Raw genomic sequence first — 14298 nt, 5'->3', positions numbered from 1 at the left:
GGCGCTGCGACAGGCCGCCCTTGGTACGGATACCAACGCGCAAAAAACCGGCAAACAGCAGCCGAATCTTCATGCACATGTTTCCCCCAGCACCAGCCAATCAGAGTTCTCACTCGCTTTCCGGCTGTTATAAGAGAATCTCGCCAAAAGACCCGTAAATCAGACATCAATCAATCCAAGACTCCAGCCGGTGATTAAATCCGCAAAACGAGTGCATCGGAAAATACAGAAACCAAAAACGCATTTGACGCTGGCATCCCGACTTTGCTACGCCTGTCAACCTCGACCGGCGCTGCCTGAAAAGCTAATGACTCAGTCCCTTCTAAAATGCATTAGAGTTAACCCCTTGCGTTTGAGTCGCTTGCATGTACGGGCGCAAGAATAAGCCTAAACGGTGCAGATAATAAGCGATGATATATAGCCCGCGGCTGGGATTCCCATCCAACTACACAGCTCTAATTGCAGCCCTACGGCAACGAGGTGAAGTAGGTAAGAGTGTTGTGCTGGATAAGAACATACGAGCCGCATTGACTGCCATGTCCATCAAACCTTGGCGATTGACATTCACCCGCCGCTTCCCTGACGCCTCTATACACCATTCGCTTCCCATGGACGCGGACCTGACGCCTGTCCCGTGAGTGACCCCCCCCCCCTGGTTCTGTCACTTGTCTCAGTTTGTTTCTTGCCGTTGCAATACTTATCATCATCCATTATTGAGGCCATTATCTTCTCGTATTATGACAGTTCTGATCTATTGCTATTATGATGATCATTAACAGCCTTGTTCTACCTTCTTCCAAACCGCCTTCTCGAAGCCTTGATTCCAAGACTGTAACACGGGCTTGTTCGTCTTGCGACGTTCGGATGCGGCCGACAGAGGAACGAGCAGGGGTCTTGGCGCTACTGCCCTTTGAGGTATTCGAATGCGACCTATGTATTACTTGGCCAACTTGGCTGACTTATCCGACGGTATTCCCGCGCGCGTCGACATTGAGCGCCTCCCTCGGTGAACGCCGTAACCCCCAAACCTGCGTGTGCGTGGGGGTAAAACTGTACCGTGTTTGCGATCGTACCGAAAGAGGAAAATGCTCCAATATTTGAGGATCTTTTATGACTGGAGCATCAGGGTGCGGGAGAAAAAAAAAGCAAACATCAAGACGGTTAGCTAGATTGGTCGCATTCCGAGCCGTTGATAGAAAAAAAAAACAAGAAAAACAAACATCAAGAAGACGGCTAGCTGAATCGGTTACATTCCGAGCCGTTGATAGGAAGAAAAAGCAAAGAAGAAAAAACAAAAACTTCAAGGAGACGACTAGCCAGATTTGTTACAGTCTGAGCCGTTCAGAGGTTGAGATCAGCGGTCCTCATCTATCTGCGGAGGAGCGTCATCAAACCCAACCGCGGCCGATGTCTCACTGGCTCCGGGGCTTCACTATTACGGCTGGAAATTTGCATTGTTTCGGACGAGGTCAAAGATGCACGCTGTTGATTGTCTAACTACTTACGCCGTTCGCCGTAACATGATTGTCTGTGTATCCAAATTTCCATCATCTTGGCATTACTACGTAATTCACGCCTTCTCGGCCGTCTCAATATCATCAAGTGCCGCACGGGCGCCGTACACAGTGACCCCCTTGCCGGCGTCGTGCCTCGTCTTCTCGACCTCCTCGAATGGGAGGCGGGGAGTGGCGGGGTCCAGGACAAACTGGCGGTGCCAGGGCCCGACGAAGAGGCCGTCGGGATCGACCTCGTCGCGGACCCGGCGCCACTGCACCATGTCGTCCCCGTACCACTGAGCAAACTCCTCGTTCTTGACATCAAAGTTCTTGGCCCAGTGCGGCTTGCCGCCCAGGTCGCGCATCAGCCACTCGAAGCCCTCAAACCAGCGCCGCAGGCCGGGGGGGTCGAGGTCGTAAGGGCGGTACATGGTGGCGTTGAGGTTCAGCGTCGGGCCGTCCTTGATCGTGCTGTCGAGGAACGGCCGGTTGCCCTTCTCGGCGCTGGTGTTGACGGTCGCGTCGCAGACGCGCACCTCGACGGGAGAGTGGACGTAGAGGCCCTCGGCCGAATAGGGGATGCCGTGATCGACATAGTCGGGGTCGCCCGGCTGCAGCCTGTTGAGCCAGGACCCGAGGCGCATCAGGGCCTCGGGACCCCGGTGGAGCGGGATCGCCCACTCGTTCACGTACTGGCTGTACAGGCAGTTCATCCAGAGGGCCTTGTCCATGGGCTGCACGGCCCCCGACGTGTATCCGTCGTTGAAACCGTACTGCATGCCGAACACGAACCTGAGGTTTGTCAGCTTACGTTCATCCGTTGGATGCCTTGTGTTGCTTTCCAAGGGGGGCGGGGGGGGGGGGTTTCTCACCATTCGACCCAGGGGAGAATGCGTGGAATGAAACGTGATAGGTAAAGTAGGTTGTGGTATATGTGATAGCCGAGGGCCCCGTCGTAGTAGCCGACTGGCGGATCTCGGTTCTTCTCCCTGCCAGACTCGAGGTCCTCCTTGGTAACGATGTCGGCCCTCCAGACCACGGCTCGTCTGGTGTACGGCAGCCACCACACGCGAACAAAGTCGGACTGGGTCCACAGTTTGTTGTTCTGCTTCCAGGAATCGAGCATGATGCTCTCCGCCTGGATGGTCTGCTGCCACTTCAGGCTGAACGCCGGCACGGCCCGGAAGCTGACTTCGGTGATGATGCCGAGGGCGCCGAGCGACAGCAAGGCGCCGCGGAAGAGATCAGTGTTCTCAGTAGGGGAACATGACACCGTCTCGCCATTGGCCAGAACGATCTTGAGGGATGCGATGGACTCGGAGAGCAGACCGTACTTCAAGGTGCTGCCCCTAGTGCCCGTGCTGATGACGCCCGCGATGGTCTGTTCATTGACACTTCCCAGCACAGGGAACGAGAGGCCATGCTTGTTCAGCTCCTCTGTCAGCTGCCAGAGGCGGATGCCGGCCTGCATGACAACCAGTCCGGTCTCTTCTGGGAGCGGGCATTAGCATACGGCAGCGATTACGCGGCTGTAACGTTTGGGGGCGGGGTCTGTGCTTACTGTCGACAGACAAGACCTTCTTGAACCCGTCGAGGCTGACCAGCCAGTTACTCGTGCACGTCAAGTCCGAAGGCGAATGGGCGTGGCCGACGGTGGTGAGGCGCCGCCGACACCGGCGGGCGAGCCGGACGGCCTTCTCAACCTCCTCCTGCGACTCGGGAAGGATGTAGAGCTCCGGCATCGAGGCAAAGGTGCGCGCCCACGTGGTGTGGAAGTGCGCCGTCTTCGCCCGGAAGGGTATGCCGTCGTCGGCGGCGGCATCGATGATGCCGCGCACGCGCGGGTCCAGCGACGCAACGGGAGACATCTCGGGCCAGCGAGACGAAAGATCGATCTCCTACGGCGATACGATTTTGCAAGTTGAGCAAGGAAAAGGAAGCTCAAAGGTGACGCCCGGATGAGGTCTCCACGATGGAAGGCTTTTATTTTTAGAGGAAACTTGAGGGAGTGGACGACGCAACCCCGAAAGGCTTTCATTGTGGAGGAATTAGTAACGGATTATATTACAATACTAGTTTAGCGTACGTAGTGGATGATGGCACCACTACTAGCATTCTGGTCCGACAGCCCAGGCCTATCGGCTCTGTCTATGCTGTAGTCGACGAGTCAAGGATCGGCGGGTTGAAACGGGGAGTCTCAAGATGGATACATGGATGGAAGCATGGATGGACGCATGGATGCACGGTTCCCACCATTTATGCCGCTGTACCGGTGAGGGCCGATAGGAGAAAGGGTACAGTCACATGACAGAAGTCTTGGGCTCACTCCGCCAGTGGGAGGGTAGTGGTTGAGCCCAGACTTTTGTCAAGTGACTGTACGATACAAGGGTCCCGCCATCCTGGGAAGGTTAGCACCATAGTAACCTTTTCACAACTGTCACCCACCTCAGCAAAGTTTATGGCAGTTGGAGGAGAGGAACGCGCGTGCGATCGGCCCATGGACTTTGATATGGACTTCCAAGTCTTGTCTGGATGCCCCACGCCAAGAGTCCATACGTCGCCCCCCATGCAACAGAGATTCGGTCAGTGTGTCCGAGGCGGTGGGACAGGGTCCTTCGTAGTCTACGTGGCATAGTTAGCGGAAGTCCATGGTTGCGTGTTCCATGTATGCTCGCTCGGCAGAGAGAGAGAGAGGGGGTGCCGCAGAACCTGTTCAGAACACCGGCCATGCTTCAAACTCCTTGCTTGAGGAGTCCAACAGACCCCAGTTCTGGCTTTTTAGACCATACGTCTGGGCCCAGTCCTGCTACGATCCTCCAATATCAGCAAGCAAACACCTTAGCCCTCTTTCACATACATCTTAAGGCTACACATTTCCCGAGAGTCTGCAACCTTCCCCTCTATCAATTTCAAGTACTCCGTAGCTCCATCATCGAACCGTCTCTCTTCTCTTCTTGTTCTGTCTTTGCCAAATTAAAATTAACATCCCCTACCCCGCCTGTGTAGCCATGGCCACCACAACAACCCACAACCCGGCCGCCCGGCCGCCCGTCGCGGCCGTCCTCCCACCGCTGTTTCTGGGCACAGCAACCTTCAACACCCAGCACGTCAAGGACCCCCTGCAGATGCCGTACCGGCAGATTGTCTCGCGGGCACTCGAACTCGGCGTCAATGGCTTCGACACGTCGCCGTACTACGGCCCCTCGGAGGTCCTGCTTGGCGACGCGCTGGCTGCCCACACTGCTGCGACCAACCTGCCCCGGGAGGCCTACGTCCTGGTGACCAAGGCCGGCCGCATCGCCGGCAACGAGTTTGACTACTCGCCGGCGTACGTGCGCCACTCCGTCCTCCGCTCTCTCAAGCGCCTCAACACCACGTACCTCGACCTCGTGTACATGCACGACGTCGAGTTCGTCTCTCCGGCCGAGGTCCTCGGCGCCGTCCAGATGCTGCGTCAGCTGCGCGACGAGGGCAAGATCCGGTACGTCGGCATCAGCGGGTTCCCCGTCCACGTGCTCTGCAGCCTTGCCGAGATGGTCCTGGCCGAGACCGGCGAGCCGCTCGACGCCATCCTCAGCTACGGCCACTTCACCATCCAGAACCCCACCCTCGGCCTGCCCGAGGTCTTGGCAGGCCCTGACCACAACGACGACCAGAGCCCTCTGCGGAGGTTTAAAAATGCCGGTGTGCAGATCGTCCTCAACGCCAGCATGCTGGGCATGGGCCTGCTCACGTCGACCGGCATCCCTTCGAGCTCCGAGGGCGGAGAGGGCAAGGCCGGTGTCATTGCGTCGTGGCACCCGGCGCCGGACGAGCTGCGCTCGGCCTGCAGGCAGCTTTCGACGATAGCTAGCGAGGCGGGAGAGCGGCTGGAGACCGTTGCCCTTCATTGGTCGATGGAAGAGTACGCCCGTGTCGGCGCTTCAGCCGGCCTTGGCGTCCAGCTTCCCGGCCAGAGTGGCCTGCGCGTCGGTGGCAGTGTCATGGGCGTGACGAACACAGCCGAGCTGGAGCAGACCGTGGCGGCTTGGAACCATGTGCTCGAGGGGCTCGCCGCGGGCAGCGAGGCCGAGGCGGCGACCGCTAGGTACGAGAAGCTCAAGGCGCTGGTGGAGCAGAAGATGTGGCCGGCGCTGGGCGTCTGGAAGGGTTACAGCTGGGCGAGCCCCGAAGATGGCTTCCAGAATGAGAGAAGTCCGGACAAGATGGGACAGGTGCCGGAGCGGGATGAGCTTATGGACATTCTCTCTAGAGCTCCCGGCAACTTGTGAGCGGTCGGCGTTGTTTGTTGTCACTCTACATGCATATTTCGAGATCAACATATCATAGGCGTTGTTTTTATTCCCCGAGTGGATACTTGGTCATCATGTTATTGGCTTGTCGATGTGTTCATCGATGTTTCACCGGCGCTTGCTTGAAGGCGCTGGTTGGGCTCAAGGCGCAGGAATCGCTGTTAGGCAGACTCCTATCAATGTGAGGAACCCCGCTCGTAGCCTGGTTCGCATTTCGATCCTACAAAATGAACTCAATTCCCTCGCCTTCCTTTTCACAGCACATTCCTGTATGGTGACCGGTGGCCGCATTATGGCGGATTCTTTCAGTCTCACAGCGAGCGTTTTCGCTACTATACAGATCGCAGATAGGCTGGTTGGCATCTGCAAACACTACATCGAAAGTGTCCAAGACGCACCGTCGGATCTCCGAGCAATCTTGGTCGAGATATCGGCTGTGAAAACGATTTTGAAAAATGTGGAGTTTCTACTCAAATGCAATAAAGAACAATCAATGTTTGATGGCTTGTCAGGTGGATCCGGACCGATTGAGGGATGTCGAAAGACGATCACCGATCTAATGGACTTACTCCCCTCCGAACAGAATCAGAAAGAGGTTCATAATGAATCCAAACGCCAGCGCATACAACTTACCCTCGAGACGCTAGCTTGGCCATTAAAGGGAAAGGAGGCCAGAAAGCTGCTGGAAGATATCGTGCGACATAAAGGCACCATCACCCTTGCGCTCGCCACGGATACCGCGTAAGTCTAATCAACTACTCCATCTCTGCTCCTTATCTTCGTGATGGAGCGAACGAGAGAACGTTGGAGCGTAGATATCCGAAGATATTGTATTGTATCATGCTCACCGAGAATCTGATATATGAATGTATAGTCATGGCATCAGAAACATTCAAAAGATTCTTACCGGTAAGCCATAAGAGGATATCTGCTACTATCGCGCAAGAAGATGCTGAGAAAAGACAGAATCTCAACAGAAAGAAGTCTACAAATGGCTCAATGACGTTGATCCCTCATCCATCCACCATCGAGCATGTCAAAACCACGAGCCTGGAACATGTGACTGGATGTTGCGCCTTCCAGAGTGGCCCAAGTTCCTCGACGGTAAAATACGCCTTCTTTGGATCCACGGGATTCCTGGAGCCGGCAAACCCATCTTGGCTTCGCAACTCATCAGAAGCACCGAGGAACATTGCAAGAGACTTGGCTCGAGTGATTCAAAGTCAGTCAGTATCTACTACTGCTGTTACTTTGGAAACAATCAACACGAGACGTCTTCGTTTCTCAAATGGGTTCTTTTACGCCTGTGCCGACAAGCGCAGCTAGTTCCTGACCTTCTCTGGAAACTTTTCCAACACGGAGGCCAACCGAGCACCAAGGGCCTATTATCAGTACTCGGAGCAGTTCTTGAACGTTTCGAACTTGTCTTCATAATTATTGGCGAGAGCAAACCTCGAGACGAACTTTTCATAGTCATCGGGAACCTCAACACTGATCACAGGTTCGCCAAAGTTCGACTGTTAGCAACCAGCCACGAGTACCTGAAAATTGATGGAGGCATGCTAGACGTCTTCACAGAAATCTCATTGCGGTATACGTACTAGACGCTGATATACGACTATATACCGAGTCTCACCTGAGGAATCACGACAAAATTAAAAACTAGCCGCTCGAGTTGCGAAATGAAACTTTGGAAGCCATATGTGTGGGTTCTAAGGGTTTGTGCGTCTTGCAGTTCTCCCTACTTTGAGCATGACACCGGGAGCTAATTCACGATGCCAGGTTTCGATGGGTAGTATGTCAAATTGATGCCCGTCGAAGAGTGAAAGGGACAAACACAGCCATCAGAAGGGAGTTGAGAAATCTCCCAACGACATTGGACAATGTCTATGACAGAATCTTCCAGTCGATCCCCGAGGAAGATGCGGTTGTTGTCCGTTCAGCCATGCGGTGGATCTGCTTTAACAACAAATTATTTGACGCTGCCATCCCTTGCCTCATACTACTGGGCGCCGTTGAGAACGACGTTTCCGGAGATTACGCTTTTACTCGGGAGTATCAGTACGACATCGACCTACTTCGCGAACTCGACGGATGCCTCATCACCGCAAAACTGCGGACAGTCTATAAACGTGAGGGGCAGCTAGGTGAACAACAATATGTCTCATTTTCTCATTACACCGTTCTCGAATATCTGGCCTCTCCCCGTCGATATCGGCCGGACCGCTTCTTTGCTTTTGTAAGGACGAAATGCTGGTCAACCAGGCATAACGTCTTCTTGAGCAAGCGCAGTTCTTCAGCATTGCCGACGCTGACCTCTTTACGAATCAAGATCTCAACGCTATGATTTATAGACAAATACGGGGCCGAATTTCCCGACATACTGTGTACCATCTCTGCCTTGATGCTGATACGTCGCCATGACAGCTTTTTGGCAGAAAGACCCAGCCTTGCTAGCTTGGTAATAAGCTTTGAGCCAGAGAAGGCACACTTTCTGGACATCCTCCACAGGTTGCCGTTGCGGTTCTCGACCTAGAGGGAGTCGACGTCTTGCTGAGAAACGGAGCGATGCCAAACACCTCGAGCAGCACAGCTCCGCACCTAGGGCCATCCGGATTTTCAGGTGGTAACTTACCCCTAGAGATCTGTGTCCGGGTGAAGGAATTCTGGTGACCTTGTTTTTTGAATTGTTATAATGAGGATGACGCCTTTAGCAGTGATGGTTCCAGAGACCGGTTTGCGAATAGTAAAAAGAAAAGGATTCTCACTCAGGAGCAATGATTGGAACACGGCGCGGTTGATTCAATTTAGCTTAATTTTAAAGGAAGAATATATAGCCCCTTTAAGTATTTCCGCCATGAATCAACCAGGAGGCAGTAGTCTGCTGCCATGCTGTTGACCTAGTAGACTCCAGGCAGGATCCTCCACCTGACGATCTTCTTGTACTTGTCCCAATCCTCGCCGTACTTCTCGGAGCAAGCGACGTCGTCCCGGCCCTCGCGATGGATGAGCAGGATGGCAAAGTACAGGACGTAAAAGTAGGTGAAGACCATGCCCCAGCCGCGGGCGGCGCCCTGGACGACCTCGCGGCCGTCGAGCATGGTGACGGCACCGGAGACGGCACTGCCGGCGGCGAGGATCTGGAAGCCCGCGACGCCGGTCGGCAGGCTGAAGGGCGAGGCCTGGAGCCAGTCGCCAAAGTAGTTGATGTGGCGCGAGCGGCCCCACCAGCCGCCCGTGAGCAGGCGGGTGCCGCGCTTGGTCTGGAGGAAGGGCATGTCCCGGACGCTCGGGTGGTCGGGCTGGGTGCGGAACACCTTCTTCTGGTTGTTGGCGGAGCGGAAGATGTACAGGCCGGTGGCGAAGACGGCCAAGACGGCGGCGATGCCAGCCGGGCCCAGGTGGACCGGGTAGACGGAGAGGTAGCGGGTCTGGGTGGAGTAGAGGAAGGGGACCCAGACGATGTCGCCAAAGGTCAACATGAAGCCCAGGCCGTCGGTAGTGATGTCCATCATAGTCAGGAGACCGGCCTCCATGAACTGGCCCTCGAGGACGTAGTAGGCCTGGACGGCAGTGGTAAAAATGATGCTGTCGGAGAGGTAGCCATAGGAGCGGTACTGCTTAGCGCAGAAGGTGAGGTTGAGGATGATCCAGCCGGTCAGGCCGGGGCGCATCTCGAGCCAAGCCTTGAGATCGACCTCGCCGAAGAGGGGGAGGGTGACGCGTGGGTTTAGCTCGCGTCCGATGTACAGGTCATAGATCAGGCTGCCAGTGTTGCCACCGACAGCGAGCTCGCGGAGGTCGGAATTGCCAGGTTTTACGCTAAAGCTGGCGACATAGACGTACACGGTGATGATATAGGCGAGGATGATGTTTGCGGTCAGCAGCTGGAGATAGTTGTCCGAGATGTAAGTCCAGACGACAAAGTGGGCGCCTTGAACGTAAGTCCCCGTGGCCAAGGCGAGAAGCTGGACGACTGAGGCGCTGAAGGCTGTGGCGGGATGTCAGCCGTATGTCACCGGGAACGATACCGAAGGGTAAGGCGGCCTCACAGTTGAAACGGTACTTCAGAGGCAGGCCAGACTGCACCAACTTTGTGCCGAGCATCTCCTGGGCGGGGAGGAAACGGTAGAGGACCAAACTCAGGAGGTAGTAGGCCAGCGTCCAGCCCATGGCCTCCCAGGTGCAGAAGCCCCAGATGCCGTCCGCGGGCCATGGGGTCTCGACCTTGAGCTTCTCCAAGGTCAAGGTCCGAGGGCGCAGGGTGGAAGGGGCAGGGCAGCCGGTCTTGTCATTGCAGACGAAGAAAAAGGTCCACAGGAGGACGGGAAGCCCGAAGACGATGGCGGTGGCGCCGGGGCTACGAGAGGACGCACGCGCAAGGTTAGCCGTAAGGGACGGACCGGCGCGGGCGGCGGCAGTGTGGGGAAACTTACGGGCCTCCGAACTCGTACTTGTGCTTCTTCTGGGCCATGGCTACGGTCGCGATGTTTTTTCTATGACGTTGAACGAACTGCGACTGGCCTGCTTTAGTTGTGCGGATGGAAGGACAGCGGGTTCCCTGCGAGTGACGCGGTGTGAGATATTTCCTTTTTTTTTTTTTTTCTGTTGGGGCAAAACGCGTAACAGAAAAACAACTGCGGCGCCCAATTTCCCGCCTGCTGCGCCGCTAATCAAACCGTAAAAAGGGGCTTTGCTTACTGTGGAGTTCCGTCGCCAGCCGGCGAGCGGCGATCATGGACAACGGACACCGGTTTCGGTGGCCGCACAATCCGGTCCGACTGATGAACAGAGCGAAATATCATCTGCATTGAGGCTTCGGGAGAGGTTCTCATAAATGGGCACTAATAGACACTCATAGATTCTCATACAAGTTACGAATGCTCATCACTACTCATACTCATACTCATACTCATACTCATACTCATACTCATACTCATACTCATACTCATACTCATACTCATACTCATTACTCATACCCGTACTCACCGATACTCATGCACATTCACAATTCTCACTGTCTTCCATATTAAATCTCTACTATTCTTGATTCAGCGCTATGTATACATCGGAACCCAGACTCGCCAGCCAGCCCGATCGCACCGCCGCCGGTAACACCAGCCCACGTCTCAGTAGATCTTGTTCACGTCGTTGTGCGAGCACGACTTGCCGTGGCGGGAGTGCTCGGCCATGGCCTTCCAGCGGCCGAACTGCTGCAGGACACCGGCGCGGCCGCGGAGGATGGGCGTCGTGTTGGCGCGGGGCGGGACGCCCTCGAGCGAGTTGGCGAGCGTGGCGAGCGCGCGACCGGCCGCCTTGGTGTTGACGGTGAGAGCGTCCCAGTTGATGTTGTCGAGTGTGTCACAGGCCAGGTGGTAGCACGGGTCGTTCTCGCCCTCGCCCGTGAAGATGGAGGCCGTCGGGATGCCGAGCGCGACGAAGCCGGCGTAGTCGGAGCGGCCGTCGAACTCGGCGTACGAGACCGTCTTGCCGTTGGCCTCGAGGTAGTCGGCCAGGAGCTGCGGGCCGATGCCGCTGTTATTGTAGGTGGCAAGCTCGTAGATGGGGTTGGGCGAGCCGATCATGTCGTAGTTGAAGTAGTACTTGATCTTGTCGGCCTCCTCGGGCGCGAGGTTCTCCGTGTAGTAGTACGAGCCGACCAAGCCACTTTCCTCAGCTCCCCACCACGCGAATCTGATCTTTTGGCTGTAACCTCGGTATTTTTTTACGGAGCCCATCAGCTCGAGCAGCGCCGCCGTGCCGGAGCCGTCGTCATTAACGCCAGGGCCCTCGAGGACGCTGTCGAGATGCGCGCCGAGCATGATGACCTTGTTCGGGTCGCCTTCCTTGGTCTCGGAGATGACGTTCCACGTCTCGCGCTCCTCAAAGATGGCGTCCACAATGAGGGTCACGGTGACCTCTTCGCCCGCAGCGAGTGCAGCGCTCCAGGCCTCGCCGGTCTCGAGCGTGATGATGCCGAGAGGGACAAGGAGGCCGATGTTCTCGGCGCCGAGCGTGGGCTTGACGATGTCGTCTCCAGGCACCTGGTTGTACAGGATCACGCCCAGGGCGCCGGCCGCCTTCGCATTCTTGATCTTGTCTGAAATGGCGCACACGCCGCGCTTCACGAGAGCGAGCTTTCCGGTGGCGTCGATGCCCTCCAACGACTCAGGTAGACACCCGGAGCCGTTCTCGTCGTCGACGGGGGTGTCGATAAGGGGGGCAGTGATACCGTCCGGAAGGGGGGTAGCCGTGTTGTACTCGGCACTGATGACGATAACGTCCTGGCCGTCGGGACCAGTCACGGAAATGGCATTGGTCTGCTCAAAGGTGTGATTGAAGGGCTGGAGCCAGGTGTCCATCTCCTTGGCGAAACGTGTCTGGGCACGCTCCAAGACGAAGTCGACCGAAGCCTTGTAGCCTGGGGTGCCAAAGGCGCGAGTTCCGCCATTGTCGCGACCGATCTTGTTCAGGTTCCAGAGGACGCGCTCAAGCCTGTGTGAAAAGCGTCGGGTCAGCGATGATGCCTACTGCGATTGGCAGTACTTGAACAAGCGTGGCGACTCACTCGACGGTATCGATGTCAGCCTCAATCTTGTCGGGCGTGAGAAGATCGGTGGCCAAAGTGGTCGTTGCGAGCGCCAAGGTGGCGGCGGAAAGGTAAGTGGTCTTCATCTTGACAGATGACTCGGTGAACGCGACAAGACGAGGGAGGAGACCGCGAGAGGAGCAAGGCGGGTTGATCTCGCAATTAGCACACGCGCGCTGGTGGGCGTCAACGCTTTTTATAACATATCATACCGATACCGCATGTTCAATTTCGCCCTCCCATGTTCCCCGCCTGCATTCGATGCCACGCTGCACAGCAACATAGCGATGCCCCTCAAGAGCTCAAGCTTTCGGCCAGCTTGGCACGCACTGGCTTAGCCAGAGACAGCTGGTTCGGAGCGGGGCCACGAGACAGGATCGAATCATGTCTCTCAATTGAAGCTACTGATAAGCATTCTAGAAGATAGTCGCGTGGTTGCCAAGGGTTCTTTTGCCAGCGTCGGGCAAGTCTAATCACCCTCAGCCAACGGTATGGCGGGCCATATCATGCAATGACGGGGAAGCTTACTGCAAGGAGCCGAGCTCTACGGAAAAGAAAGTGAAAGAGACGGAGCGAGCGCAAAAGACGCAGCAAACAGGCGCACGGCTGGGATATTCTCATCGCCACGATGTAACCTCATTGGGCAGGTGCCAAGCCTTTGCGATATCTCCTGCTTGGCGAGTTATAGCCAACCGCTGCTCAGCAGTGCGTCGGCAGCAAACTCGCCTGCTCAGGGGCGCCTGAGACCCTTTGCCTCGTCCTTGATTCTTTTCTGTATCTGCCTTGATAGCACGCCACTGAGATATGGGATCAGGGCAGGTGAACAATGATGCAGGAACACAGTAGGAAAACATAGGGAGCACGCAACGCCTGTGCCGGGTTTCTCGCCTACAGAGTTGGATGGTTGGCATCTTGTGGGTCGTGCAAGTATTGATTCCTGGTCGGGAGATGCGTTCTGCACCTGCTGTCTTGGGCTGCGCCGCGTTATGCTGCCAAGCCGTTAAACGAGATCCCCCGGCTGGTGACCCGGCTCGGTCTGTTATGCGTAAGGTTGGTTCTTCATGGTCAGCAGACGCAATGCGTGGAGGAGATAATGCGATCGCCTGGTAGATCACTTAACTCCCCCACCCTATATCCGAACCACCCCCACATCCGAACCACCATCATCACCACCATCGCCACCACCATCACCACTTATTTCACCATCTCTGCCGCCCACCCATATGCAACTTTCGGCCTCGCTGGGCAATTCGGATGCCCCAGATTCATCCGGACTATCTATATTGCTAGGATCCAGACTTTAGGCCCAGATTATATCCTCTATAGTAGTAAAGGTGCTATTAGGAGATAATTAGACCTTTTTCCTCTTATATAACTATATATTATTTAACTAGGCCTATACTAAGTTAACCTGCCTTTCTAGAAGGGCTACTCTAAATACCTACTTATTATAGCCCTTTTATAGCTTTCTAGATAAGTAGTAAATAGTATAAGTATCTAACTTATCTTTACCTAACTAAATTAACTAGTATAATTAATACTATAAATTAGTAAATTAATAAAGCGAGCTGACGGATACATGCGAAACTAATTCCGGATAGACAGCGGCGGAGAGGCTATAGCATCGCCTTCCTCTAAAATCCTTGGCGCGTTTCCTTCACTTCGCTTAGGACGACAAGGCGCCAGTGCCAAACCTAAATATTTGTGCGAAACTCCACCAAGGCACGATAAACTAAAGCGGAGAGTTTAGGTCAGTCGAGGATAGGGGTATCGTAGGACCACACGTTTTTGCGCCTGGGCCTATAAAATTAGGAGTATACAATGGTAAAGACGAGTAAAACTAGAGGGGTCGCACGGCTGTAGGTCTATATGGCACTGCACAATCTGACGTAAATGGGAACCCCGCTGAATGTCAACTAAC

The 14298-nt window shown here is 55.3% G+C and overlaps 5 protein-coding genes across 5 annotated transcripts; 2 read left to right on the top strand and 3 right to left on the bottom strand.

Annotated features, from left to right (window-relative positions):
• Positions 1 to 1570: 1570 nt before the first annotated feature.
• On the bottom strand, positions 1571 to 3364 carry GLRG_06652 (sugar 1,4-lactone oxidase; the record flags this gene model as incomplete). Its single annotated transcript, XM_008097337.1, has 3 exons — positions 1571 to 2288; positions 2369 to 2987; positions 3058 to 3364. The coding sequence occupies 3 exons, from the start codon at positions 3362 to 3364 to the stop codon at positions 1571 to 1573; spliced, it is 1644 nt and encodes a 547-aa protein (XP_008095528.1).
• A 1140-nt stretch (positions 3365 to 4504) lies between these two features.
• Positions 4505 to 5767, top strand: GLRG_06651 (L-galactose dehydrogenase; the record flags this gene model as incomplete). Its single annotated transcript, XM_008097336.1, has 1 exon — positions 4505 to 5767. The coding sequence occupies one exon, from the start codon at positions 4505 to 4507 to the stop codon at positions 5765 to 5767; it is 1263 nt and encodes a 420-aa protein (XP_008095527.1).
• A 580-nt stretch (positions 5768 to 6347) lies between these two features.
• On the top strand, positions 6348 to 7392 carry GLRG_06650 (ankyrin repeat protein; the record flags this gene model as incomplete). The annotated part of the gene is made up of 3 exons (XM_008097335.1): positions 6348 to 6529; positions 6663 to 6697; positions 6755 to 7392. 3 exons carry the CDS (start codon positions 6348 to 6350, stop codon positions 7390 to 7392), a joined length of 855 nt encoding a protein of 284 aa, XP_008095526.1.
• A 1296-nt stretch (positions 7393 to 8688) lies between these two features.
• On the bottom strand, positions 8689 to 10262 carry GLRG_06649 (ergosterol biosynthesis ERG4/ERG24 family protein; the record flags this gene model as incomplete). The annotated part of the gene is made up of 3 exons (XM_008097334.1): positions 8689 to 9779; positions 9841 to 10148; positions 10225 to 10262. The coding sequence occupies 3 exons, from the start codon at positions 10260 to 10262 to the stop codon at positions 8689 to 8691; spliced, it is 1437 nt and encodes a 478-aa protein (XP_008095525.1).
• Positions 10263 to 10917: 655 nt separating this feature from the next.
• On the bottom strand, positions 10918 to 12463 carry GLRG_06648 (peptidase family M28; the record flags this gene model as incomplete). Its single annotated transcript, XM_008097333.1, has 2 exons — positions 10918 to 12283; positions 12357 to 12463. 2 exons carry the CDS (start codon positions 12461 to 12463, stop codon positions 10918 to 10920), a joined length of 1473 nt encoding a protein of 490 aa, XP_008095524.1.
• Between the last annotated feature and the right edge of the window lie 1835 nt (positions 12464 to 14298).

The sequence above is a fragment of the Colletotrichum graminicola genome (assembly GCF_000149035.1).
Source record: "Colletotrichum graminicola M1.001 genomic scaffold supercont1.25, whole genome shotgun sequence".
Classification (NCBI taxonomy): domain Eukaryota; kingdom Fungi; phylum Ascomycota; class Sordariomycetes; order Glomerellales; family Glomerellaceae; genus Colletotrichum; species Colletotrichum graminicola.
Note: the sequence above shows the minus strand (reverse complement) of the source record. Positions and strands in the feature narration are given on the sequence as shown.